At 35.0% G+C, this 27,186-nt stretch overlaps 2 protein-coding genes across 3 annotated transcripts; both read right to left on the bottom strand.

Moving 5' to 3' along the window:
• Window positions 1–3,508: 3,508 nt before the first annotated feature.
• LOC132172565 (ornithine aminotransferase, mitochondrial) lies at window positions 3,509–15,078 on the bottom strand. The gene is made up of 10 exons (XM_059584086.1): window positions 14,811–15,078; window positions 13,752–13,860; window positions 13,096–13,326; window positions 10,607–10,766; window positions 10,354–10,409; window positions 8,840–8,992; window positions 7,518–7,615; window positions 6,138–6,218; window positions 4,478–4,711; window positions 3,509–3,864 (listed from the first exon to the last, which is right to left on the bottom strand). The coding sequence occupies exons 1-10, from the start codon at window positions 14,957–14,959 to the stop codon at window positions 3,702–3,704; spliced, it is 1,434 nt and encodes a 477-aa protein (XP_059440069.1). The 5' UTR covers window positions 14,960–15,078; the 3' UTR covers window positions 3,509–3,701.
• A 5,313-nt stretch (window positions 15,079–20,391) lies between these two features.
• On the bottom strand, window positions 20,392–27,096 carry LOC132168757 (KH domain-containing protein At4g18375-like). Of its 2 annotated transcripts, none has more exons than XM_059579789.1 (8): window positions 26,999–27,096; window positions 25,639–26,245; window positions 24,920–25,414; window positions 24,166–24,405; window positions 23,832–24,092; window positions 23,080–23,135; window positions 22,884–22,980; window positions 20,392–20,911 (listed from the first exon to the last, which is right to left on the bottom strand). In XM_059579789.1, the coding sequence occupies exons 2-8, from the start codon at window positions 26,221–26,223 to the stop codon at window positions 20,780–20,782; spliced, it is 1,866 nt and encodes a 621-aa protein (XP_059435772.1). In that variant the 5' UTR covers window positions 26,224–26,245; window positions 26,999–27,096; the 3' UTR covers window positions 20,392–20,779. The 2 variants fall into 2 exon arrangements, with proteins under 2 accessions (XP_059435772.1, XP_059435773.1); XM_059579790.1 differs by having other exon boundaries at window positions 26,918–27,006.
• Between the last annotated feature and the right edge of the window lie 90 nt (window positions 27,097–27,186).

Below are 27,186 nucleotides of genomic sequence, written 5' to 3'. Positions count from 1 at the left end.
CACGATCCCCAAGGCCCAAGGTAGTCCCAAAAAAAAAAAAAAATAATAAATAAGTTTATAAAATTCCTATAAAATTTAATTTTTGACCCCCCAATTTTTCTTTTTTTCTTTTTTAGAATTTTGCCCCCTTAAACACAAATATCTACTTCCGCCCCTAGAGACCACTCAATTAAAAATCTTTAAAAAATGCTATATAGCACACTTTTAACTTTGTTGATGTGTTACTGCTAATTAACCTTTGTTTCAAATATATGTATCGAATGGCTTGTTGGTAGTGCCACGTCAACAAACTAGAATAAAAATGTGGTATATACCATTATTCAAAATCTTACACCTATATGTTTTCTGTTCCCTTTCTTGGTTAGTGTTTTTGCTCAAACCACCGACATTACTAAAAGTGTGGTGGATCTCACTAGACGACACGTGGACCTTGGGCATCACTCCATCACCGATCTACTCCACTGTTGCAGCTATTGTAGGGCTTTTTGTTATATTTGTATGATTGTTTATTTCCTTTTATAAGTTACTGTTTTGTGTATTTGTCATTTTGTTTGTGTTGTATTTTTGCTTCTAATGTGATGTATGAGATTTTGTGGGTTATTATCTCCTTGTGTAACTGTGGTTTCATCTTGTTGTGAAGACTTGTGAACAGGGACGAAGCCGGCTCTGAAAATGGGATGGGGCCCATGGCTAAAAAATTTAGCTGGTAGGGCCCATTAACAAAAGAAAAAGAAAAAAAAAAACCATAAAGTTCTTTTTTTACCTTAATTTTTTTTTTCTTGTCATTTTGGGGGGGGGTGTGGTGGCCACTGCTAGTCCCCCCTTCCTCCGTCACTGCTTGTGAAAGCGGAGCACTGTTACTCTCTTCATTTATTCCTGATAAGGATTCAATGTCTCTTCTTCAACAACTTTTGAGTTGTTGTGTTCAAGTGGGGGTTTCAAAAGAGTTGAGAGACCTTTCGAGGTTCGTGTCTCCTTCAGTGCCATTTTTGCTTAAGTTACCGCCTTCTACAGCCCATTTTTTTGGCTGTATCCAAGATACAGAGTACCGTGTCATTTTCTATTAAATTTCTTTTTTTTTTTTTGTCGTATTTCCGGTTTATGTATGTTGTTGGAAAGTCCACCTTGTTTTCGATTTTTAAAAAAATTATAGTATATTAACCGTTCAACTCGTGACATATTTCCGATATAAAACTTAAACATTTTATACTCACATGTATATTCCACATGATCTACATTCCTCTCCCTTTTACATTTGTTATATGTGTCATGGCCTTAGATTCCCGTTTCACAGACTGAGAGGCCTAACTTCACTGATATTTTCTTTGAATTTCTTAAAACCTACAATTGTTTTTTTGTTACATAGAAGAAATAGATGTAGTTTAGAAACATTTGACGATCTATGCATATAATAATAATATTTATGTATGATAATAAAGAGATTAATAAGATAATCACAACACAGCTATGCCTTTTCCAACATCTGTTGCATTACAGTAATATATCCACTTTGATTAATACAAAATTTCTAGACCATATCTCATTTTAATAAGCTCCTAAAGGCTAAAGCTAACATGACCATCTATCTTAAACTTTAAATATAAAAGAAAATTAAAAAATAAAAAATAAAAGAAAGAAAGAAAAAAAAGAAAAAGGTATATCTACGAAAAGCTTTGCTTCATTGTGTCTACACCATGTCTCCTTTAACATAGAATAATAGTAGGAAGAAAAAAGTGGGTAAGCTTGTTAAGCTGTGATCTGATTTCTATCTTTTCTTTTCTTTTCTCAAAACAAAAATATTAAAGGAAAATTTTAGAAAAATCCTCCCAAGACTTCCACGCGTTTGGAAATTACCACTTTTTCAAAGTTCAAAAACTCTCAATTAAAGGTATTAAACTTTTAATTTTTTTTTTTTAATTACTACCATTCCGTTAAATATTGTCAACATTTCCAAAATACCTCATTTTTTATTATAAAAAGGGTAAAGTCCACATACCTCAATTGACAATATTCCACCCAAACTTTTAATTGTGACAATGTCTCCCCCAAACTATCAAAACAATGTCCCCCTCAAGGCTACCAAAAAGATAAAAATGCCCCTATATATTTCTCAATAAGACAAAAATATTACTATAAATTCGAAAACAAAATTTTAAAAAATTAAGTTTTTTTTTTTTTAATGAAAATTTTAATTAAAATAAAAATATTTCTTTTTAAATTTTTATTTTTTTTAAACGGAAATTTTTAGTAGCTTTTTTAGTTTTAGTTTTTTTTTTTTTAGACGTTTTTTTTTGTATTATTATTATTATTATTTATTTATTTTACTAAGGGTAGTTTCATTATAGGGGGGATATTAACAATATTTTGGTAGTTTATGAGAGACATTGTCAATTAGGTGGTAATTTGAGAGGGGGTATGTAGACTTTTCCCTTATAAAGATTTAGACATTTATTTTTTTTATTAAAAACAAAATTAGTATTTTGAAAATTTCGAAAAGATTTAACGGAATTGAATGATTGAAAGAAATTGAAAACTCGATATCCTTTTTGAGAGTTTTTAAACTTTGGATAGTAGTGTTAAAATGAGTGAAAATTCAGGGAAAATTTTAAGAAGTTTTTCCAAACATTAATAAACAACTTAAAACACAAAACACATTAACACACAAAAATAATTTTCACATTTATGTTAATATTTTTCGACCAAAAAACAAAAAACGCCCTCCAAAACACAGTAATAAATATACTTGTAATTTCAACCATATATATATATATATGGAAAGTCAGAAGGGCACGTGGATGGGTACATGCACCATAAAGAAGATATTTAATGTGTGTGACAATCATAGAAGAGACAAGTGATTTAATCGTACCACTCTCTCCTGAGAAGATGAGCTTGCAACCCCACAAGCTCAACAACCCATCGCTTGCACACATAAAGCATCCATCTTTCTTTTTCATTAAGCATTAATAAAAGCATTGTAAAAACATATAAATTTTTCTCTCAAGCAGAAGAAAACAATGCAAACAGTGCTCTTTTCCCATGGCAAAGCTTCCAACCAATTGCTATCATCAGCTCAGGTTTCAAGCCAAGCCCATTCATACATTAAGGCATTTGAAATCCATTACAACTTCCAAGAGTAGGGGAACTAGAAAAGAAGGGAAAGAAAATGTTTTCCCCAAGATGCTACAAGACAAGTTCAAGATGAAGTTTGAAATAAGGAAAATTTAATTTTACAAAGCTACATTTACAAGGCAGAAAATGAAGGCCAACTGACATATACTAAATTAGACCTCTTTGTACAACAGTTTTACTTGCCAACTTTGTTTTCCACAGTTCTGCAAAGATATTTTCAGCAAATCTATAGATATTCCAAGGGAAACATATAAAGCAAACAAGTTTCATTTGCATTTAGTCTCTACACCAGCATTCATGGGTTAGTTTGTAGTTCACCTTAAAAACTCAACTACAAAGATAATATAGAATGGAAAAAATCTGACAGACAAGCAAGTGAACAAGATTAAATGAGACATATTCTTATATTGTTATAGTTATCCTTCATCACTGTATTGGTGGTGTGATTAGACCAAAGAAACAATCATACATGATGAAAATAGACGTAATTTCTGAAAATTCAAATGAAAGACATGAGATAGGAATTCCACAAGTGAATGCCATCAGAAGAAAAGTGATGTTCATATCATTCAGACATCTTTATCTGGGGAAGCATATAAGTCTCGCCCACATCGGTCACATATGTGAGAACTAGTTGGGGAGACATGCTCTGGCTTTGCTTTCTGTATCTTTGGCAGATCAAGTTCAAGAACATCATGCAGCGCTTTTGAGCCTTCTCGGAGCTCATCCAAACTGAAAAATTCAATTGCAACATAAGTCATAGAATTGCAAAAAAAAAAAAGAAAACTGTCCCATACCCCACTTGAATTTTGGTCTTGTGACAAATAAATAACTTGGTTTCTAATTTTGGCAATTAAGGATCTAACTTTTGACAATGTGACAAATAGGTCATTCCATCAATTTTTTTAACCATTGAAGTGTCAGCTGACATCTTCTACACGTAAGAACAATAAAATCGTGTCACGTGTATCAAAAGCCATCTGATGTGGTGAAGATGCCATCACTTCTACTGTTAAAAAAACTAGACAAAAAATTGATGAAATAACCTATTTGTCCCATGGTCAAAACTCAGTCCTTCATTGTTAAAATTAGAAGGTCCTTATATCACAAGGCTAAAAACTCAGGGGTTATTGGAAAATTTCCGTTATAAAAATAGCTATTCATTCTAGTGTAATTTCTATTAGGTGAATGGTACCAAAAAGTCCCACAATTACCAAACTTGTTTTCCCGGTCACAAATATGTTAAAAATGTTGGAGAAAAGCACCAAGAATCATTGTTATGCAAGTTGAAGTTTAAGTTTCAAAGACTTGAAATGTTGAGTATGCACCAAGCATGCTTCCTTACCTGATTGAGAGTGGGGGAGTTAATCTGATGATAGAATCATGGGTGGGCTTAGCAAGAACTCCTCTCTCCTTCAACTTTAGGCAGATATCATATGCAGAAATAGGGAATAGACTCTTGCTGTTGAGCACCACAGCATTGAACAAACCTCTTCCTCGAACTTCCTTTATGTATTTTGGGTATTGCTGCTGAATCTTAAGTAGCTGGTTCCTTAGCTCCTGTCCCACTTGGGAAGATCTATAGAATCAAATATTATCATGAGACACCATTTATACACCAAAGGGGGATAAAAAATTAAAGGAGGAAAATAATGAAGGTAGCCGTAGATATACAATATGAAGCTGGAAGTAAGCATGGTTATATCGAAGCCTAAATTTATCTAAATTGGATTTACAAAAACCCTACTTTGTAATCTGCTTGATTTGAAAGGACAGAGAGCTCTACGAAAACCTTTGGGCTTTAGTTCTAAAAAGAAAATTCGATGAGGTCTTGCACAAAGTAAAACCAAAGTAGTATATCTCAAACTATAACAGTGATGAGATGCACTTATCAAATTATTTCAAGCTCAAAATTCAGTATTGCCAGAAACTAGGGATGGCATTGGGGGCGTTCCTGGGGCCCTGCCCCTAATGGGACAGGTTCAGGATATCCTTTTAATGGGCTAGGGGTGAGTTTTATTTTGAATAGCATCAACCGTGGCAGTTCTGGGTGGGCTAGGGTTTTTGAGGCCAATGTTGTTCCCCCCCTTCTCCCTGTTTATATAATTTATAATCATTAGCTTTGCAATCGACTTTTTGCACTAAATATATTAGTTGTAAAAGATGTTAATTCTCTTTTATGCACGTTGATGTATGCGTATATATTTCTTTTTTGATAAGTGATGTCCGTGTATATATACTAAGATGTCACACCTGTGCTTGATATATTTGCATAAACAAACAGTTGCCAAATTAATGATTTAGATTTATCAATGAGCTTTATGCTTTAGCTAAAATGGAACCTCCTCCCTTTGTAGCAAGGTGGGAGGCGAGGTCATCGATTCAAGTCCCACCGGGTGTATGCAACTTACCAATCAAAAAAATTGAAGTGTGTAACTTACCAATCAAAAAATTTAATGATTTAGTTTTAAATTATCATACATAGTAGACTGAGCAGGCAACCTGTCTTGCTTGCCTTGCCTAGGGCTACAAATGGGTTTGGGCTGATTAGTTCTTCAGTGGGGGTGGGTTGGTGGAAGACCCTTTCCGGATCCGCCCCATTGCCATCCTTGCCATCCTAACTAAGACCATTTGTGAATGTTAGTTTTTCTCTTTTTTTTCCTGGTAAATGAGAAATTCAGGTTACTCAGATACTTAAAAATAACAATCTCAGTATGAATATAATTTGCAGAAGTGAGAGATAGAGAAAATATTTTTAATCATCACAATGCATCATTAGCATAATCTTAAATTGGCAGAATATTATTTCTGGTAAATAGAAAATCAGGTCTTCATTATTTTAGTGATAAATTTTCTTGAAACCTTAATACTGTCTGAGTTTCCAGATTTTAAGTAACATAAAGAAAAGAAAAGAAAAAATCCATCATTAAGTCACAGCTTAGCTGTTATTGTCCAACTTTATTATATCATCTCAATGATGCATCATTAAGCAATGGATTTGATACCTCTCAGCAAGTCCCTCATCTCTGAGCACGTCTAGCGAGGCAATGCCAACTGCACTGGCCAATGGATTTCCCCCAAAGGTACTGAGAACAATAACCGATAGGAGAAATGTGAGCTTTCATATAATATATTTCATCAGCAACAGTGAGAAAATGGCAGACTTAAAGTGAAAGTAAAAATATTGAAAAAGGGGAGAACTGAAGTACTTGTAATAATAATATAAATACAACTTAAGGAATAACTTCCTAGAATCACCCAACCAGAAACAGCTATTTGAAGTTGATTTTTTTCCTTCCTTTGGGAAACCAAAACAAAGCTTTTTGACAAAAAAAAAGTAACACAATTATGGAACGTAGAAGTCTCCATATGCAAAAATAGATACAAAACCTGTTTTAACTGACAGAAGAGGCAAAAAGAAAATTGACAGGCAGAAGCTTCTCCATCTGGGTATTATTTTCCAAAGAAATAATCCATGATCATAGCTCCTCACTCTACTACTAGTTTATCAGCCATCTCACCTGCAGTTCTATATACCTAAAGCAGAAAACATGAAAATGCTCTTGACACAATGATACAAGTCAGACTTTTCTTTCAAAATGGTACAATTCCTCTCTACCAATATGTACCAGATGGATAGATTAAGGCACATTTCCATAATCAACATCTTCCATAAGACTCCAAAACATGGTAACAGGAGCTCAACATAGAAAGAACGTCAAGTTCCTGCCATGTTTCAGGTTAGATGAAAGTAGCATCCCAACTTCACTCATCCATATGCATCATTGCTCAGCAGAAACAAAGTATATAGATAAATCATGTCCAACATTGGTTATGATGTTTCTTCCGGTAAGTACTTTGTTCTACAAAACTCTATAAGTCTATTTGCACAACTTCCTACACATTGCATGTTGAACCACAGAACTAGAATTAATGTAAGGATATACTGCCATAGTAAAGAAGGATATGCATTGCCATAATGTAAGGTGCATTACTGTTGAACCAATCAAAACTGATCAAAATATCTACGTAGATGTTGATGCACAATCATCCTGTTTGGGTTTTTTTTTTTTTTTTGTTTTTTTTGTGCACGCATTTTAATGCACTATCTTCATCTTTTCCTATTATGCCATATAACTCCAAGTGAACCAACAAACTGACTATGCCTGAACCAAACCCGACCATTTCTAGTCATATGCAAAAACCTTTCCTTACAAAAGACTGGAGTCACAAGTATTGGTAGTCTCCAAATTGATATATATAAATTGATGTTAGAGGCAAATCTTCCAGATCAAGATGGACAAGTGTTGCTGACTAAAGGCTCTTAACATAAAATAGTGAGGACAAAGGAATAAATCATTTAGGAAATGCAAGTAGTTTATAACCTTCCATGCTCTCCAGGTTGGATACAAAGCATTACATCTTTGTCTGCCAGCACTGCACTTACAGGTATCACTCCACCACCCAATGCTTTTCCAAGAATCTGAATAAAACAGAAATAAGAGGAAAAAAGAGTTATTTTCTGTATTGTATCATATTGGAGCAGTCAATAAGATTGTAAAGTTAGTTTGAACAAAAAGTGCCTCCCAAACATAAGAAAGAAGAACTGAAGATGCTACACAGATTTCACCTGCAAATTTCATTCTACAATCTCAAACTTAGCCTCTACAACAAAATAATTTATTCAGATCAACGTCTCCTTTTCATCATGCAAGACACATCAAGAACAGAATGCAAGAGAAAAGAATCTCAGGAAAGGAAAACAAAGAATGTAAATGTTACGTAAATTTGGAAAGACTATTGTGAATCCTAATAAAATTTGGAAACAAGCATAGACTCTATTGTGAATCCTTATAAAAGTATTCTTCACTTGTTTCAAGTGCAAGTCCTATTTCGCATTTGGCAAATGTGGCCTTCTGAAAACAACCATGTTACAAAGAGCTTAAAAATTTCCTTTCAACGTCGTCTTATGTGGTCTTCTATGACTAATTATGGAATCCGATTATAAGATATAGATATGGGGGATAGAGAGAAATCCATTAGAATTCAAAGCTATGATAAATAACAATATTCTGGTATAAAAGCTACAGGCAATGCATGGTCAAAATTTACTTTCAAATACAAGTCCAAAAGAGAGCAAATGTGGCCTTCTGGAAATAACCAAGTTCAAAGTCTTCTTATGTGGCCTCATCTGACATCTTTAGGTGGACAAAAATAAGTCCATAAAAAATTATAGCTATCATAAACGGCAATATTGTGGTATAAGAAGCTTCTGAAAATAGACAATGCAATTCTCGAAGCTTCGAAGAGAGAGATATATGGCGGCCTCCCAACATCAACTGTACAGATGTACACGCATGCTTACATTTGAAATATTTGATTTGGAGGCCGAGTTGTAGGTAATATATCAATACTTCTTTTGCAACCCAGCTTTGTACAGATTATTGACCAGCATGTAAAAATGCATTCAAAATGGAAAAAATGACCATACGAGTGTAATGTCCCTTGTGAATGCAGCATTGACGCTAACATGTACAAATAAAGAGGACTCAACACGTGGGGCAATCATCCTGATGTAACTTGCATTCATACAGTAGCATAATGGTTAATGTAAACATCATTAACCAAAATTTCTCTACATTCACATCAAATACTTGGTAAAAGTCATGACAACCATAAATAATTTGCAAGGAGAGGGGGTGCTTACCACTACATCTGGGCGCACTTCTTCCCAATCGCAAGCCAACATTTTTCCTGTTCGTGCTAAGCCAGATTGTACCTCATCAGCAATCATTAAAACATTGTATTTTGAGCAAAGATCTCTGACAGCTTTTAGATAACCATCTGGAGGAATAACAACCTACCAACAAATCAATAAATTTTTCTTAGGAAAATAAAGAAATGGGAACAAAAAAAGAAAGCATTGATTCAAGATTTGAGAAAGGTCTTGGAAGAGTATTTGGCAGAATAAGGTTCCCTTGAGAGTGACATTATTTGCTTTGCTAGTTGTGTTAGGGAAGATCCTCACTACAGATAATTTAAGGAAGCGGCGTATCATAGTGGTAGATTGGTGTTGTATGTGTAATAAGAGTGGGGAATCCGTTGATTACCTTTGACTCCATTGTGAGGTTGCTAGTGCCTTATGAAATTCTATTTTTAGTCTTTTTGGGTTAGCCTCGGTCATGCCTTGACGAGTGGTAGATCTCTTTGCTTGTTGGAGAGGTCATCTTGGTAGTTCTCATAGTGCAACATTGTGGAAGATAATTCCATCCTACATAATGTGGTTTATCTAGAGAGGAAGAAATGACTGTAACTTTAAAACCGAGAAATGACAGTTGAGGATTTAAAGGATTTTTTCTTTAATACCCTATACTATTGGGTGGCTGCCTATGATTACTTTCATACTTATGGTTTTCACAATTTTCTTGCTCTTTTTTCTTTTTCTGGTTAAGTGTTTCTCTTGTATACATTGTGTACTTGGATTGTGTCCTTGCACTTCTTAATGAAATTTGATTAGTTATCAAAACTAAAGATTTGATAAAGGCAAATCTCACAAACTCTCCACCCTCTAAAAGATAAAAACAAAATTAAAAAAAAGGAGGTAGTCCTTAAAGCAAATAGGATACATTTACTGTTTTTGTTCAAAGTAAATTATCAAAATGGACCTGCCGACATAGAACAAGAAAACAAGTTAAGAAAGCTTAACTCCTTATCAAGAATCACAAACCTTATTAAAAATAAGTTAGTTATTACCCAATGCTTGTATTACATGGTTGTTATGTGTGGTTTTGGACATAACTTGACAGAATAGGATGTAGGATAAATGTTGGTTTCAGAGAAAGTTGCTACCTCTCATTGCCCATTGCCTATGTTATGGGTCACTCGTGGAAAGTCACAATTAGGGACAGAACTCAAATAATATGAGCATGGGAGGATATACATTGAATATTCTAGTAATTAAGCACATCATCTTTTTAAGTGTGTAAAACTAAGGAAGAGAAGAGTGCCTTCCTGGTTCAGTAGAGATTCTCCAATCTGCTTGCTAACTTAGTGTCTGTATTACAGGCCATGTTACTGCTATGCATAAAACAGTTACACAACTATTCAGCCATGTCCTGTAGTTCTAAGGTTTAAAAACTAGACAGATCTAAAACTGATTCCCTCCCTGTAACATATCTCATACCCTTAATCATCAAATATTCAATTCCAAAGCACACATACCCCGGCCTCTCCTTGAATGGGTTCGAACAGAAATCCAGCTATTCGATCGCCACTTTCTGCAGCCAATAGCAGAAACATGAAATTATTAGATATACCCTCATCTACCAATTTTCAAGCAGTCTGGATGGATGATAAAAATCTGGCATGAATTATGCGATGATTTATACAAATGCAATATCTTGACTCAAATTAGGCTACAGTACAACTAGATCAAGAACAATAACTTTTAAAATAAATTTCAGTGCATTTTAACCTTTGAAGATTTTCTCAAGGGCAACTGCATCACCGAAATCAACTTTTACATGGCCAGGCAACAATGGCCCAAAACCACGGGTAGCCTCATTGTCACAACTCATGGAGATAACAGCCAACGTACGACCATGGAAGCAGCCACAACATGAGACAATAATAGCCTGCATATGCTCACTTTGATTAAACTGTCTGAAGTCATAAACTCAACTGTTCACAAAAATAGAGACGGCAACAATTAAGCAGCCATTGCAACTACATTCTGAAGTAAATCTACACAATTGACGAGAGAATAAGTTCAGGCTTATTAATCTCAATATCATGAATACCTAGACTTCTGTTCACAAAATGAAGATTAACATAAAACCATATGAGATGTAGTAAAAAGCTTGCCTCACATAACTTGGGATCTATAAAGCTCATATTTAGACCAGAAATACAGCAGATGATAGAACATCAAAATTCCTAGAATTTTTCACAACCATTACAAAATCCAGAAGTTCATATTAATAAAAGACTAGAAAAGAAAAAAATAAAGAAAGAAATGCATTTGTAGTAGTCAGAGGCAGTGCCAATCTTGAACAACATAAAACAAAGTCAGCTAAGATGTTTTCGCCACAGAACAAAGATCAATGATTGCAGCTATAATGAGGAGGTTATCATTGAGGGCGCTACAGCACAAGAGCAAGGATATAAATGTGTCCAGAGTTGAATTCTACGACTGCTAAAATCCTCGAGTAGTCCATACTGTTTCCTGTTGCTGTCCACTGGCATTGGTTAAATCTTATGAAAACAGTTATGCAGCGACCAATGAAGTTCTCATATAAAAAGAATCCTTTTCTGCAAGATTCATAATCATTGTTTATGAATAATGTGAGGTTCCCAACTCAAGGATAGATTGAAGCGATATGCCAAAAGCCACAATCTTTCAGAACAAAATCCCTGGGCATGTATCAAATTGTGAAGCATCCTGAAGATACCTTGAAGCTCACCTTATGCTTGATATATGAGCTTCGATCATGGGGGACTTTTTTTTTTTATAATTGATCAAGATAATGAAGATATCATTAAAAACATAAGGCGCCCCCATGTACAAACATGGGAGAAAAATGAGGAGCTTTAACCACCAATTAAAACTTAAAAGTCATAAACAAGTTTTTTCATTTGTCTAATTAACACTGCACTCATTCACAAATGCAACTAGACTTGAAGAAGCTCTATTGTAATTCAACACATTATCTACCTTTATAGGTGAAAGAAAGGGGATTTATAGCTCCATAGTCACAATGTAATCTCCTCAATTTACTACCCTGTACGTATCAAAAAAAATGTAAACTGTCTAGAATTCCCTACAACTAGTGTAAGAAATCTAAGATACTGGTAAGAGCTGGTTAAAATACATAAGACTTCTTGCACCTCTAATTGCCATAAACCATTTTCTCAAAAGTAGGTTTCTTCATAAAAAGCCTGTGAAAGATTCCTTCTAACTTAATGATATGAGACACATGAAACACAGTAAGTGATGTAGGACGATATTTACCTTTATTTTCGGTAAAAAAGAAAATAAGGAAAATATCAATAATAATATTGGAAGAGCGCTGCTTAATCAAAATTTTATTTGTTCTCAAACAATGGAAGAATAAAAGGAAAGATTGCCACGATTCCCGCTGATTGTCAATTTTATATTAGGATTTTATTTTATTTTATTAGGACTTTATTTCATTTCCTTAATAGGGTTAGATTTGCTTTAATTCTTTTCCTTCCCTTATTAGGATTAGGTTTATTATTACTACTAGGATTATATTTACTTTCCTACTAGGATTAGATTTACTTTCTCTACTAAAAGTAGGTTTACTTTCTCTACAAGTATTTCTCTTCTATAAATAGGCTTGCTTATTATGTAAAAATCGATTGAATTGTTAACAAATCAGAAAATTTTCTCTCAAATACTCTGGGGAATTTTATTTTTCTTTCAGCCTGCGGGCTTGTTTTATCTTTTGGGTAGAAGACGAAGACGCTTCTCCTTGCAGAATCAAAGACGCTGCTCTTTGATTAGTTACCTTAATCTTCCGCTACGTCAGTAAGTATTTAATTCAAGAAGTTCCTAACTAATTACTCTCTGTATGTAGAACTTCTACCAAATAAAATCCAAAATTCCTCTATCTTATTCCTTGGCTTAACCTAAGATACTGTGTCAACACTGGTTGTCTTATGAATCTACTGTCACCAACAGGAGAAAAAGGAGAGCCTCAAATTTACTCAATTCTAAGCTTCTTACTTGAAAACATGCATCACATCACTCCCCCATTTGGTAGATATTACATTAGGCATATATGAGCAATCAAGTAAGGACATTCAACAACAATCATTGTACACGTTGCCCTTAATTCAGGTAAAGAAGTTCACTTCACTCCATATACAATAATTTGAAATCCCAAAAGTAGAATATTAAAATATATTTTGAAAATAAGTATAATTCTGCCTGGAATCTACCTCATCTTTGGGAATTTTTTTCTTCTCGTACCCCCATTTCCTTGCCAACTTCAGAGCCGTTTCCACACCTTCCGCACCAGTGTTCATAGGAAGTACCATATCATAGCCAAAGATGTTCCGCAGACGCTCGGCAAATATTGGAAATTTATCATTGTAGAAGGCTCGAGAGCTGAGGGTGAGCCTTTCTGCCTGTTCTTGTAATGCTTTCATGATCTTTGGGTGACCATGTCCCTACAGCAGTGAAGCTATGATGAATACCGAGAAAAAAATAATAATAATAAAGTAAGACATTGATCACAGAGACAAATCTGCTTAAGTACTTATAAATTTCATAAGCTCCTTTGCTGGCTTTGCAGCTTATTCAGGGGTAGTGTCTTGAAAAGATAGCATAAAAAGTAGGACTTAGAAAGACAAAGTACGAAAATGATACTGCCATGGATTGTTTTACAGAAACTTTAGCATATTTCAACTTTAGAAATCACTTTTGGGAAGGAAAAATCCATGTCATCTGATAAGTTACAGAGGCATATGAAAGCTTCCATTTTTCAACTTTGTAGATGGCTTTTGGTTGAAATAGTAGAGATAGAGCACTGTTAATTCACTGATAAGTTACAAAGCTAAGGAGGTATATTATATCATAAATTCACTCTTCTAACCTGATTAACTGCCGAGTAAGCTGCGAGGAAATCCAGATATCTGTTGCCCTCTGGATCCCAAACAGATGATCCCTTTGCTTCTGAAAATACAATGGGGACCGGATGGTAACTGCATTTGAACCAGGAAAGTGGCTCCGTTAAAGACATTCTCAGCAAGAAACGCTCTATATATCACTTCAACAAAAGGGTAATATACAGGAAAACCAGCCAGAACATAACTCCATTGCAGACTTCTGTGGTGACCAACAAACACTGAAAATAAAGTATTTAAAAATTCCACAACCCATCAGCAACCACAGAATGGAGAAAGAAATGTTCCACTGACTAGGCATCCATCATCTTCACCGTACACCATGTACTTGTAATTTTCAACAACCCAAATGACTTACAGGACAACATTTGCCCTACAACCATCAATGCAAGAGAGGCACCTTTAAAAGCAACAAGGAAACTCCCGACCACCTACAGCAAGAAGGCCCTGCCTTGTGAGCTACCACCCACAAAGGAGGACAGCCACCAGCCAGACACCATCTGGACAATATTTTTGCCAAGTGCCTAGCACCGTGTTTGAATTATACATGTCAGGAAAATGGGGGGAAAAAGCTGACAATTTCTAGTTAATTTCCCGTCTTCATCTACCTTGAGGCTTAAAAGTCTCAAGTCTTGCCATCCTTCACAGACATATAACGAGATAAATTTAATTTGTAGACAATCGCTTTTAATTATTCAGGTCTTCAGGGAATTGAATCAAACAGTTCTAATGGCTTCGATATAACTTACATGCTCAGTTTTATGTATATTAACAACGTCTACATCAATCAAAAAGAGACTCAGAGAGTAGACATTTCCAAGAATCCAATCAACAGTAACACGCACTGAAAAAAAAAAAAAAAAAAAAAACAACAACAATAGAAAATGAAACAGAAGACATGGAATCCAAAGAGAGAGAGAGAGAGAGAGCGAGAGAGAGAGGATTAAACGAAAATAAGAAAAACCCAGAAGCCAAAACATCAAACTGGATCAAAACAACAGCTTTTGATGCAGAGAAAGGAAGCTCACTTGTGGGCACTGCATTCATACTCCAAGTTGATGAGCTTTTGAGAGCCGGAAGCAGAGGCGGTGGCGGTGGCTTCAGGAACAGCACCAAAACTCCTCGTTCCCTGGCAAAGCCCATTCGACAATGACCGCAAACATCTCCTGGTCGCCATTGATGAGATACCAATCACTCTCTCAGCTCAATTCTCTCCACTTCTCACCCACGCTCCCTCACGTGTAAATGTAGAGAAAGAAGGAATATTGAGAGTGTTTATTCAATTAAGTACAGATTGCGCATGCTATATATATCTCTTTCTTATCTTTTGAAGAATATACTCCTTTTTTACTTTTTTTTTTTTTTTTTGGTGTCAAGAAAAAGATACTCTATTATATTATATTAACCTAATAATACCAATATTAGGTTAATATAATATTGTATTATATTAACCAAATTAGTAATTACAAACAACTCTCTCTCTCTCTCTTCTTTCCTTTGACAGTTTGACTGTCGTTGTCGGCAATACGCATCCGAAAGTATATCCCGTGACTCTATACGACAATGGGATATGTACATGTTTGTCCACCTACTATTCTCAAAATTCCAACCTGTCTTTTTTCTTTTTTGTGGTTTTTCCATAAGGGGAAGATATTAATTAAATATAGAGAAATGCATACTTAGCCCATCTCATCTTAACAAATTAATCATTAAATTTGTAAATGTGAACCTTATATAAGTTAATAGTAGACTCCACAAATTTTTAAATTATTAAATTTGTAAGAAAATATGAACCAAATTTAAAAAATAAAAATATCGATCCATAACATTTCTTTTAAATATATATAAAATAAAATAATTAAAAAAACCCGAGGAATAAGTGAGATTTTTTTTTTCTTTTACAAAAAGCGAACATTGATATTTCCTTTATAGAAATTATCGTAATAAATATTTAGGCTAAGAAATATTACACATTCTAGTTTTTACGCTCTTGTTCTTACACTTTTTAACATTAAATCAAAATTTAATAATAATTCATTACGAATTCAATGGTAATCTAATAGGAAGCCTAAAAAAAAAAAGGCAAAAAGGGCAATCAAAGTGACAGTTTTACCTAAACGTAATTATAGTAACAAATACTCGCTAAAAGTCGATTATGCCATAGCTTGATTTAGTCATATCAAGACATCAATAGAATTTAAGACGGTTTGCTTTCATTAGTCATGAGAACTTTTGTTGCGAAAATCAAACCGATACCTTAATAGTTTTCCTAACTACATAAAAATGATCTTGAGGCTATTGAGCCGCCACCCGGATGCTAATTTGCTAAAGGTTGTTTATGCTTAAGTGGCTTAATTTTAGTGAAATCAGCTAAAGATCGTTTAAGCTGGAGTTTAGTTTAGACAGTTGTAAGCACTGTTTTCTAGGAAATGAAGTGGAGTACACGTAAGCACTATACATGATACAGCAGACCAACACGTCACTTTCCACTTTGCCAAAGCTTTTTGTGTCATTTTGCCAACCTTTTCCCAGGTCTTGCCTGTGGGGACCACTATCATGTGTATGGGACAGGGTGCTTTTAACTTTTTCCATTTTTTAAGATAAAGATTATATTAAATTAAAATATATAGTGAAGGCCATAAATTTGTTTTCTAGAGCGACGGCGCATGGGCCGCACGTGCAAAAGTAAGAAGATAAACAAATCTGAAATCTGGCTTTCGAAAATAAAAAAGAAGGAAAAGAGAAGAGAGAAGGAGAGAAGTACGGGTGAAAAGGCAGTTGCCGTAAATCGCTAACCGCAACACCTCAATCACCGAGGTCTCCACTAACCGCTAGACGGTTAACCGCCCGGTTAGCGGTTAATCGTATCCGAATAACCGTTTTATTACTAACCATTTTTTTGGGCCTTTTATTGAGTTTTTTTTTTTTTTTTTGGGCTGGTTTTGGGGCTTACTTTAAACGTTTTTTGCTCACTTTAAATAATTTTTCTTTTCCTTTTCATGGCCATTTTAGCATTAAAAATTGTCATATACCAAAATCTTTGTTGGTCACATTCTACGAATCTATACAACATATAATACAAATAAAATTATAACAATTTTTGTAAATCATCACTTCACTTGTAGTCTTGTACACAACATACAAATAAATATTATATATATATATATATATATATATATATATAGAGAGAGAGAGAGAGAGAGAGAGCTCCCTACCTCCTCCACACTATAAAGCATTCATTATGAATTTTTCAAATAAAAATTAAATTTAAAGAGAATATATATAACTTTGAAGAGCAAGTTTAAAAATGAACCAAATAGCAAACTCTTTATATATTTATCTATTTTAATTAAATATTATTTTTTATTAGTTTTAGAGTGTATTATAGCAAGATATAGCGTTGCAAGAAAAAGTGTGTTGCATTAAAATAGAGAGAGTGAGAGGAAATAACATTTTAAAAAAAAAAAGTAGGGAGCGAATTTTGGCTCTTCAAATGTGGGGAGGTTTATGACAAAACTAAGTAGGGAGTTGTTGTACCACGTTTTCCTTGTAAATTAGTCCAAATTTGACTGAAAGTAGCATTTAAAGAGCTCATTGTGAATGCTCTACTAAGAGAAGAGGAGATGACTCATATAACATCATAAAAAGTTAGTGAGCAAATTATAACAATGTTCATTGACGTTAAGTTTCAAATTGGTTTTTCATAAGATGAGACTAGACTATAAATAGCTCTAAGTGTAATTCACTAGCTTTTTTTTGGAATGATAGAATAAATGTTGTTAGTGTTTTTTTAGGGTCATTACACATGGTATTAAAGCAACATAATAACAAAAGTCAATCCCAACACTCACTCATAGAGGCTCTCACAAACCAATTAACTTCCAACAACAACCCACCATAGCTTCACTTTAACTGGCTCCATGCTCTCAACTCTATCAACACCATCTCTCCCCCAAAACGGACACAACTTCCCCTTAACAATCCTCCACAAAACCTACTCATTAAAATCGACATGACTTAACAATTTTTAGAATTTGAATTTTCAAAAATTATGAGGATCTTGATCCCCTAATAACACCATGTGGTGTTGAAGCATTTCATGGCATGAGCCTTGACAAAGACGTCAAGGATTTGATCAGAGGAGATTGTCACACCCAAAAGGTCATTACAATTAGTATAAGATCAATCTAGTAACACCATGTAGCGTTGAAGCATTGCATGACATAGGCCACGATAAAGACATTATGGATTTGAGTGAGAGATTGTAACAAGCCCCAAAGTTAGTCCCACGTTAAGAAGATGATATGTTCATATTGAGTAAGTGAACCATAAAGATGCTCATAAATGTTAAGCATTGGTTTCTTAATAAATAAAACTAAACTTTATAAGCGATTCTAGAGATTTTCAATTATACCTAAACTAGTTCTTTTAGAATGATAGAGTTTATTTACCTAGTGTTTTTCCTGAGTTGTTACAACTCTCATAAGAGAAGATAAAATCCCTCATAGGGTAGAGGAGAGAACCTCTCTATCTAGAAACTAGGTTGAACTTTTATCTAAATGAAGGGATAAAAGTTGGGGTAATCACCACATGGATTCATCCATGCATACGCATGGACCAATGCAAATATGACATGTATATGCAATTGGTTACAAGTAGAGCACCTTGAGCAACGGGTAGGCTGACCTGTGAGCTTAAGGCCAATCATCAGATGAGGATTGGTTGGCTACAATATCCACTATAATGTGTCTTCCTCACTGTTTATGTATTCTTTTTGTTATGGTTAATTGTCCATATTCAAATATCATTCACACCATCATGGATTGAAAAATTCACATCCACTCATTTCCAGAGATTTCTGAGCCTTCTTGTAACTTGTGCAAGAAACAATGCACCCAGATACCATCTTATCATTTGGGAACAATGAGCAACTCTTTATCTTTCCATCCCTTAAAATAGCAAATGTACAGTGTCTTAAGAACCCAACTAGAAACAAAAGAAAAAGAAATAAAAAACAGAGAAGCTCAACTGTCAAATTAGCTTACAACAATATTTACAAGCACAAGAAATGTAAATTTCACTGCTACTATTAACAACATATTACCTTCCAACAATATCAGTAGGGAACACAATGTGCTGCCAAGACTACTGAACTAATAATACAACCAAACTCTCGATGTCACCAAAAAAACCCAACTTCATTTGTCATCTGAACGTCCATGCTGATGATACTATTTGAATTAAACACACAGAATATAGAGATTCACCCAAGAAATAATCGAAGAGAAGGCCAAGAATATAAAAAAGGATATATTTCTGATAATCTGGGTTGGAAAGGCCCCCTAGTAATAATGGTTCAAGGCAAAAGCAAAACTGATGTTTTCTCCTATCTTTTGCTATTCATTATAGAGATGGAAGCAAGAACTGTTTTGCTTTGTCATCAACAATGTCTATCAATCTCATGTTAAAGAAACCTATCTATGAAGCCTTTTGTCTCATAGATCTCTATTGCAGATGATATTCAAGAAATGATCCAAATAATCCACACCAGAAGTCAAAAGGTTGTCTCAACATGGTAAGCACACTGTTGCCAGTCTTTTGCAACAGAGAATCTGAGGTTGAACACAATAGTTTCAGCAGAAAATGATAGTCTGGGAACATGAGAGGAAGTGCGGTTGAAACGCAGCATCAACAATAATGATGCTAATGTATTAGGATACTTGTGCAAATTTGGACATGATATGATCAGGGCAAGAGAACCGAATATACTCCTAGAAAGTAAAATTGCAATAACATAAGTGTTCGTCGCTAGAAAGAGATCAAAGAAAAATTTATTGATGTAACGTTAACTTTTCTTGTAAATGCAAGGATACAGTAATTGCATGGCTCAATTCCAGAATCAAGTCAAACCTAATACTAAAGCTTAGCTGTATTTGAGATACCAAAAGTTTCTCAGTCAGATGGAACAGTGACAGTCACTAGTGTAACTGATAGGGTTGGCCATATGAAATCCTATAGCCGCTTAAACCGGACATCTCTTCCTTAAGTCAGGACCAAGAAGAATTAAAGAATTGTTGATAAAAAAAAAGATAAAGGAGTAAAAACAGTGACCATGGTCATTGGTAAGTGTAGTATCATATGATTTGTATCAATAGTAGAATAAGAAGTGAAAGATATAGTGTAGAGGAAATAAATTCACAAAAATTACACCCTCTAGGGTTTTCTGATACAAGAGCATATGCAGATTTCTGAGACATGAAATTTACTGCAATATACGTAAGAGGGCATCTTTGATAAGCTCAGAAATAATATAATACTTGAGAGAAGATGATTTCATGGTTCATTTTGCCACAAATTCTTATTGTCTAGCAAGGATAAGACACAAGATAGAATTAATGTGCAGAGGGAGAGCACATTTAACCGCAGAAGATGATTTCCCTCTCTTCCCACTGCATTAAAATTGTAAACCAAGGAGTATATTGAGAGAAGACATCATCACCAACCGCACTGCACTGGCATCATTGATAGAAAGATTCTTCTACCAAGAATCTGAGTGAGGTTTAATCGCCAGAAAACAACACATATATTAAAGTTTGACAATTATGGTCATCTGCGGAACTATTACCTGACATGAACATCAAATTCATAGAGTATGATAGCATTGGAAATAAGATGGACTACAAATTCGTCAAAGACATCGCCAGACAAAATAACAGGAAAGGAAAGAAAGATCCTAACAGTTCTAAGATATTGCTGATGAAGAATAGATGAAGAGACAAAGAAGGAAGCCTATATCACTAAACATAAAGCCAGCAGCAAATCTTCCTGGATGATCTTGATAGCACTGCTATGGAAGAACAGGAGAAGTCCAGTTGAGGAAGCCTAGAAATGAAGCCCTCTCCAGAACCAAACCTAAAGGAACTAAGGAGAGGAACCATGACGGAGAAAATTCCAAGATTTTAACTATTCACCTTCTACCTAGAAGCATCCTTGAAAGTCAAACGGACATTATAAATGCCTGAATCAAGTGTCCCGCTGCACGCTTTTGATCAGGAGTGCCTGATATAAGAGCAATACGATCACCCCGGGAAGATTTGGAATCAGAAATCTCTACCATTGCACCCGATATCTGGAGGGAAAATACAATGTCATTCAGTCCAGAAAACTCTTTAATATATTAAGGTGAGTGAAGTATACACACCAGGCTCCATAGCAGATCCAAATAACAAATGACTTGAGAAACAAAATATAAAGCATTAGACCTTAAGGACAGATATAAATTGCAGAGACATCAAAGCATAGAGACATTTGTCTATTTATGTTTTATAAGTAACATTTGTTGATGTAATACCAAAATGATCATTACATATTAAAAATGGTCTACAAAACAATAACTGAGAAACACAAGTATCTTGGACACAATTGAGTATCTTGAGATACATATTTAAGAATGTTAACATGGTGTAGCAAATACGACCACATGTAATAGCATCAGTACGAAGAGTCACAGCATACTATAGGATGGCGTTCGGTTCATGTAAATCCAATAAGCCCCCCAGTATCCAGATTCTTAGAAATGTGATGCATGGTGATCTGAATACCCACCATACACTGATTATGCCCATGTTTGGTTTAGTTAGGAATCTGATACCAGCGTTTGGCTTATTCACATGAATCATACAAGAATTATTTATTTTTAGAATATATTCCTGTCTAGGATAAATTTGAATTACTGATGTTCAAATTTTGGTTTAGCCCACTGCGGCACAAAATCATGAAGCTGGAATAACTTAGAAAGAGAGTGATGCCTAGTGAGAGCGTCAAAAATTAGGCTAAAGAAAGATAACAAAGTATTACATAAATTAATAAAAAAGAAGGCATAGCATAAACACCTTGCAGTGTTCATGTCTACCATTCTCAACAAAAACAAAAAACCACTTCTCCTCTTGATTTGCTTCGACTTCATAAAAACAAAATTGGAAAGGGATGAAAGAATGAAAGGGATTTGGGTGTTGTGGTTTCACAAATTGAGACAAGAAAATAGGTCTGAGAACATAATATGGCAACAAGTTTAGGAAAAAACTAATGATGGAAAAATTAACTTTTCCCCAACTCTGATTGAAAAATAGTGGGAAAAAAAAGACTCATGGCTACCAAAAAAAATCTAGGAAAATTAGGTGAAAGAAAAAAGAGGTTTTAGTAACTGGAAAGAAAGGGTTGGGTTCCTCTCAGTTCAAGGAAATATCCTAACCCAGTTCAAGACTGAGGCCACTGACAACTACAAGACAAACGGTGCATTTTGATGATTGTGATTAAAAACAAAACTAAAGAAAGACATTCATCAAAATTGAGAACGAAAAAATTGATCCATACAGGGGCAGAGAAAATGGTCGGCTAAGTTGCTGGCAGTGGTGCTAGCTTCAGTGGATTGAGGAGAGAGGAGTAACCACACAATTAAAGCCAGTGAATGATGAAGAAAGGATATTAAGTGGGGGTTAATACAATCATTATACCAAAAGTAGAACTTCCCGAATCCAGGAGATGTGAATGCCCATCTGTTTTGAAGGGAATCAATATTCCTATAAACTGAGATTTTATGGGAATCATGAGCAATTTGCATCAAACAAGACAACACCCAGAAATCCAACAAAATATCTCAGAAAAATATGACTTTATAACAAATGCCACCTTTTCTTTTTTGGCAATAACTTCTATTCCACAACTCCAATAACTTGATGCCATGAGCATTTTATCACTCTTTCCCACCATCATATCAGTAGTTATCTATTGTTGATTCTTTTTTGAATAAAAATAAAAAGTTCAATGCCTCAGTCAAAATTCTTTTTGATATTTTTTTTTTGATGCCTCAGTCAAAATTCTAAAATTTCAACTTGACAAAGTATGAGACCAAAATTTCTATATAGGGTCATGTTTGAGAATGGCCAAGCATGAGTTGAATGCAACATTTTTACATGACGTATCAAGTTATACAAATTCATGGAAATGGACATTGGCGATAATAATTCAGATTTCTTATCTTGATTCAGGTATGCTTTACTAACAATCAGAAAATTAAATCTGATGTAGGAAGATGAACCAACCTTCCGAATGTTGGCAATATTGGCCCCTCCTTTACCCATCACTTTACCCACTGCATTAGCAGGGACCAAAATCTCAACAGTTGAAGGGGCAGGCAACCTGCATAGAGTCATGGAATTAAAAAGTGGATACAGATAGAAGGTATTAGGCCAAAGAGACAATCTTCAAGACCAGATCTCACGAAAATAATATACTAACCCTCCATACAGCTTGGATGAATATGTAGGCATTGATCCATAGCCATTGTCACCCATCTATCAACAAGAAAAAAGAAAAGAAAAGGAAAACTTAATGCTAACAACAGCAGGAAGAAGAATTAGGGCCCAAAATAAACATCATACAGAGCCACAGTAGTCATCATTTAACAAAATGCAAAAAGCTTTTATTTTTAAATCAAACATTGTCAATGCCCAACCAACTGAATAAAAAAAAGAGCCAAAAATTAAGATAAAACCAATTCAAAACAAAAAGCAGTCTAGAGAAATGGAGAAAGACTGATGCAAGGGCTTTCAAAGCTCATGCTATAGGTTTTTCACTACCATAACAATTATACAGCCTACTTAAACATAATATTAAACAAGCTCTAGAGTATCGTAGAAAGATCTGAAGATGCCACTGTAACGAATTTGATAAGACATTGATATCATCTCCTACTGAATAGAAAACAAGTTGAAGTTGGAGTAGGAACTAATAAAATCACAGAAGGCTCGTTATAATCAGAAGAGCAAAATGTCATTAAAGCAAGTCATCTGTCAAAAAGATAAACATCAATTTAGAAAGATCTTAAAATAACCACTTCCCTCCAACAATTGACACTTGTCAACCCCAAGATCAGCACCTCGAGAATCACAAAGTTCATCATTACTAGCAATAAGGATAAACATAACTTTTGCTGATGATGAAAGTTAGTGGCAGTGATGATAAAAATACAGCAAACAGTGTCAACATACCGACAAAGATCCATATCCATAGAGGCTGCCCGAAGAAAGCATGCCCAAGCCACTTCCACTTTCAACCCTCTGATCATATCCCATTGAAGCAACAGGGGGAATAGAAGGCAAGACAGATGGTACTGAGAGACCAGTTGAGAAAAGAGAATCAGCACCAACATTAGGATTGCGGCCACTATCCCTATCTTTCAAGACATCATCGCGGAGCCTTAAAACAATCTGGATAAGCGCATCTCTTACGCTACTAACTTCTCCAAGCACCTAATTGAGGAACAAATTCAATATAAAGTATGGAATATCAATAAGAAATAGTAAAAGACCAAACTTAATTTACCTCAACAAGTTCATCATTTACATCAGCACACTTGGGCTTCTCGCCTTTCGAGATACGGACATCAGCTTTAGTCCTTTTACGGATCTCATTTATAATAGAGCCGCTTTTTCCAATGATACAACCAATGACCTTGGATGGAACAAGGAGTCTAATACTAACAGTGTCATCATCTTCATCATTAATCTTTGCTTGCAGCAATAGAACAGCTTCAACCGCCATGGATTTCAAATCATCGGGCGACTGCCAAACAATTGAAAAGCAAGCATGAGCAACAAGCACTAGTAGATTATACCATTGTGTAGCATATGGTCAGAACGGAGTGAATGTAATTTATCAATAAACCAAATATTATGATGTAATTTAACTAAGATTAGAGAAGATTAATCATGTTATGATACTAGACGCATATAGGATACAGCAGATAGCTACTTTCTGTTTGGCCTAATAGAAGTTCAAAAGTACAAAGGTGCCAGCCCTCTGCAAGGTATATGAATAACAGATAACTGCCAAAAATTGCCCTCCACAAATTTTCCTGTGAATTTTTATCGAAACATAAAACCTCTTCATTTAAGTACCAAACATTGATAGAGCAAACTGAATACAATAGAAGCATCCGTAATGAGAGTTCTAAAATAATACAAAGGAAAACCAGATAAATCAGAAAAGAAGTGGATCATCCATTGCTCCATATAGTCCGAGTACTTTTAAAGAATCAATGAAAATAAAAAAGAAGGGCCAGAAAACAGAACTGTACCTCTGTTGCAGTAATCGTGATGATACACTCATTACGATCATTCTTGGTATCATCCACCTCAATACGAGCACCACTAGCCTGTCTTACACTTTTGATAGTACCCCCACCCTTGCCAATGACACGCCCAATCTTGTCAAAGGGACATAATACTCTTACAGCTAACTCCTCAGACTGTGAGGCACCACCAAACCCAGACACCATGGGAAGGGCGGATGAATAAATAGGCCATGTATTTCCCGTATCTGCATAACCCTGGAGATCCTGTACATTTGTAGCACCTATTATTTGAGGAACAGATCTAGGAGGGATGATAGGATCTGCACTTTGATATAGTCCCCCAGGTGGATAAATAGGGACATCTGATGGGATGATAATGCTTGGAGGAGCTTCTGGTACAGTCGTCTCAAGAGGAATCTCTTCTCTAGGAGTAAACTTGTACATAATGGCAGAAACAGCAAACAGTGCTTTCTTCACGGAGTCTGAGTCACCACTAATCTATTCACATGATGAGAGAATAGTGAAAAAATATATGAAGATCCTAAACATATATGTTATTTTATGCATAAGATCCAATTACCAGAACTAAACCTTGATGTGCAACCAAAAATGTAATCTGAGTGTTCCATAGTACATACTAATCAGGACAACATATGTCAAATAAACAATCTACCATAAACTTAAAATAAAAATCAATTGACCGAGGTATAGCAGATGCTAACCTGGAGAAAATTGTCGAAGTCCATAGCGCATGAATGAGTTGGGTCAGTGGCATCCTTGGCTGAGACCTTAATGTTAGTTCTCGTCTTGCTTCTCAGTTTCTTTATTGTGGCCCCAGCCTTACCAATAATATTTGCAGACTGGCTGGACGGAACAAGAATTTGACATTCCTCCTTATCTTTCCGCTTCTTGTCAGAATCTCCTACAGTACCCACAGCATTTGCAATGGCAGCATGAACTTTGAGAAGTGCATCCTGAGCAGCGCATAAAGGTTCCCTGTCACTGAACTCATCGTCAACCTCAACCTCTTCCTTCTCCTTAACATAGCTGTAGATGGTTATAACTCGGTCCTTAGCACCTGGATATGGATCCACAACCTTCACTTTCGCCCGCGTCTCTTGCCTAATCGAATTTATCACTTTCCCACTCTTACCAATGACACTTCCAATAACCCCATCTGGGCATAGTATTCTATAAATAACCAGTTCATCTTTCCCTTTGTCATCTTTTTCGTTCACCCGTCTCTTCTGATTCTTGTTGTCATCATGGCCCCTCTGGGAACGAGATCGCTTCCCAGTTTCACCCATTTTTACAAATTTAAATTAACTCCTGAAAGTGAAAAATAAGGTCAAAATTAACTACATCCACAGTTACTAGTATGCACTTTATAACCTTTTCTCAACTTCTCAACCTAAATGCACCCAAGCCACTTGGTATATTCAAATCGTCTATTTCTTAAAAAAAAAAAAAAATTCACAAATTATCATGGAACTACGAATTTCCCTTGCTTCCATTTATTACGCACAATCGTTTATTCAGATATATAAAGTCCACTTTAGTGAAAACTTAAGTTTCTATTGGACCAAAATTTATAACTTCTTTTTTGATAAGTATTATAAATCTGGGTCCAATAGACGTACAGTTTTTTTTCCTATTCTTTTTCTCAGCATCAAAACAAAGCTTCAAACACGAACAATTGAAAACCAACAACAAATTAATTGATCATGAGTAACATGATCACAAATTTAATGCCCACACATACACACACAGACCCAATATAACATCTACAAATACCAGAGGAATCTTGACAAAAATCGTAAGCAAATACAATCAGAAATCAAGGGGACTAAACGAACATCAATGGCAAAGAAAACCTCAAAAGCTTTCCAAACAAAACTTTCCCACAAATATTTACACGAAACTAAAGAACCAATCTTTACTTCAATAACTTATATTCCATGAAAAAAGAGAGTAATTAGGGTTTTCCCAAGGGTTTATTACCTCGAATATTTCCTCGCAGGAGAAAATATCTGAAATGAAAATTGTGAAAACCCAATTACAGAGATTCTCAGAGAAGCATACCTTGTAAATATGATTACGGCGAAGAAAAATCCCAATCCGAGAGATAAAGAAAAGGCCGTGCCTTCTTCTATGAACCTCTTTGGATACCCTACTTTTGTTTTTTCTCTCTACGACTGTCTTTTATGGGATCGGATGCCATGGTCGTGTCGTTTGGTTCAAAGTTCAACGTATCAGGACCGTTGAGGTGA

This window comes from Corylus avellana, chromosome ca2 (genome assembly GCF_901000735.1).
Source record: "Corylus avellana chromosome ca2, CavTom2PMs-1.0".
NCBI lineage: Eukaryota > Viridiplantae > Streptophyta > Magnoliopsida > Fagales > Betulaceae > Corylus > Corylus avellana.
Note: the sequence above shows the minus strand (reverse complement) of the source record. Positions and strands in the feature narration are given on the sequence as shown.

Coding starts and splice junctions, on each gene's coding strand:
- LOC132168757 (XM_059579789.1), bottom strand. CDS start 26,223: ATGGGTGAAACTGGGAAGCGATCTCGTTCCCAGAGGGGCCATGATGAC. Junction 24,093..24,165: donor TAAATGATGAACTTGTTGAG/GTAAATTAAGTT, acceptor TTCCTCAATTAG/GTGCTTGGAGAAGTTAGTAG. Junction 22,981..23,079: donor TCATCCAAGCTGTATGGAGG/GTTAGTATATTA, acceptor GACTCTATGCAG/GTTGCCTGCCCCTTCAACTG.
- LOC132172565 (XM_059584086.1), bottom strand. CDS start 14,959: ATGGCGACCAGGAGATGTTTGCGGTCATTGTCGAATGGGCTTTGCCAG. Junction 8,993..10,353: donor CCATTCAAGGAGAGGCCGGG/GTATGTGTGCTT, acceptor ATTTGTTGGTAG/GTTGTTATTCCTCCAGATGG. Junction 7,616..8,839: donor AAGTGCGCCCAGATGTAGTG/GTAAGCACCCCC, acceptor TGTTTTATTCAG/ATTCTTGGAAAAGCATTGGG.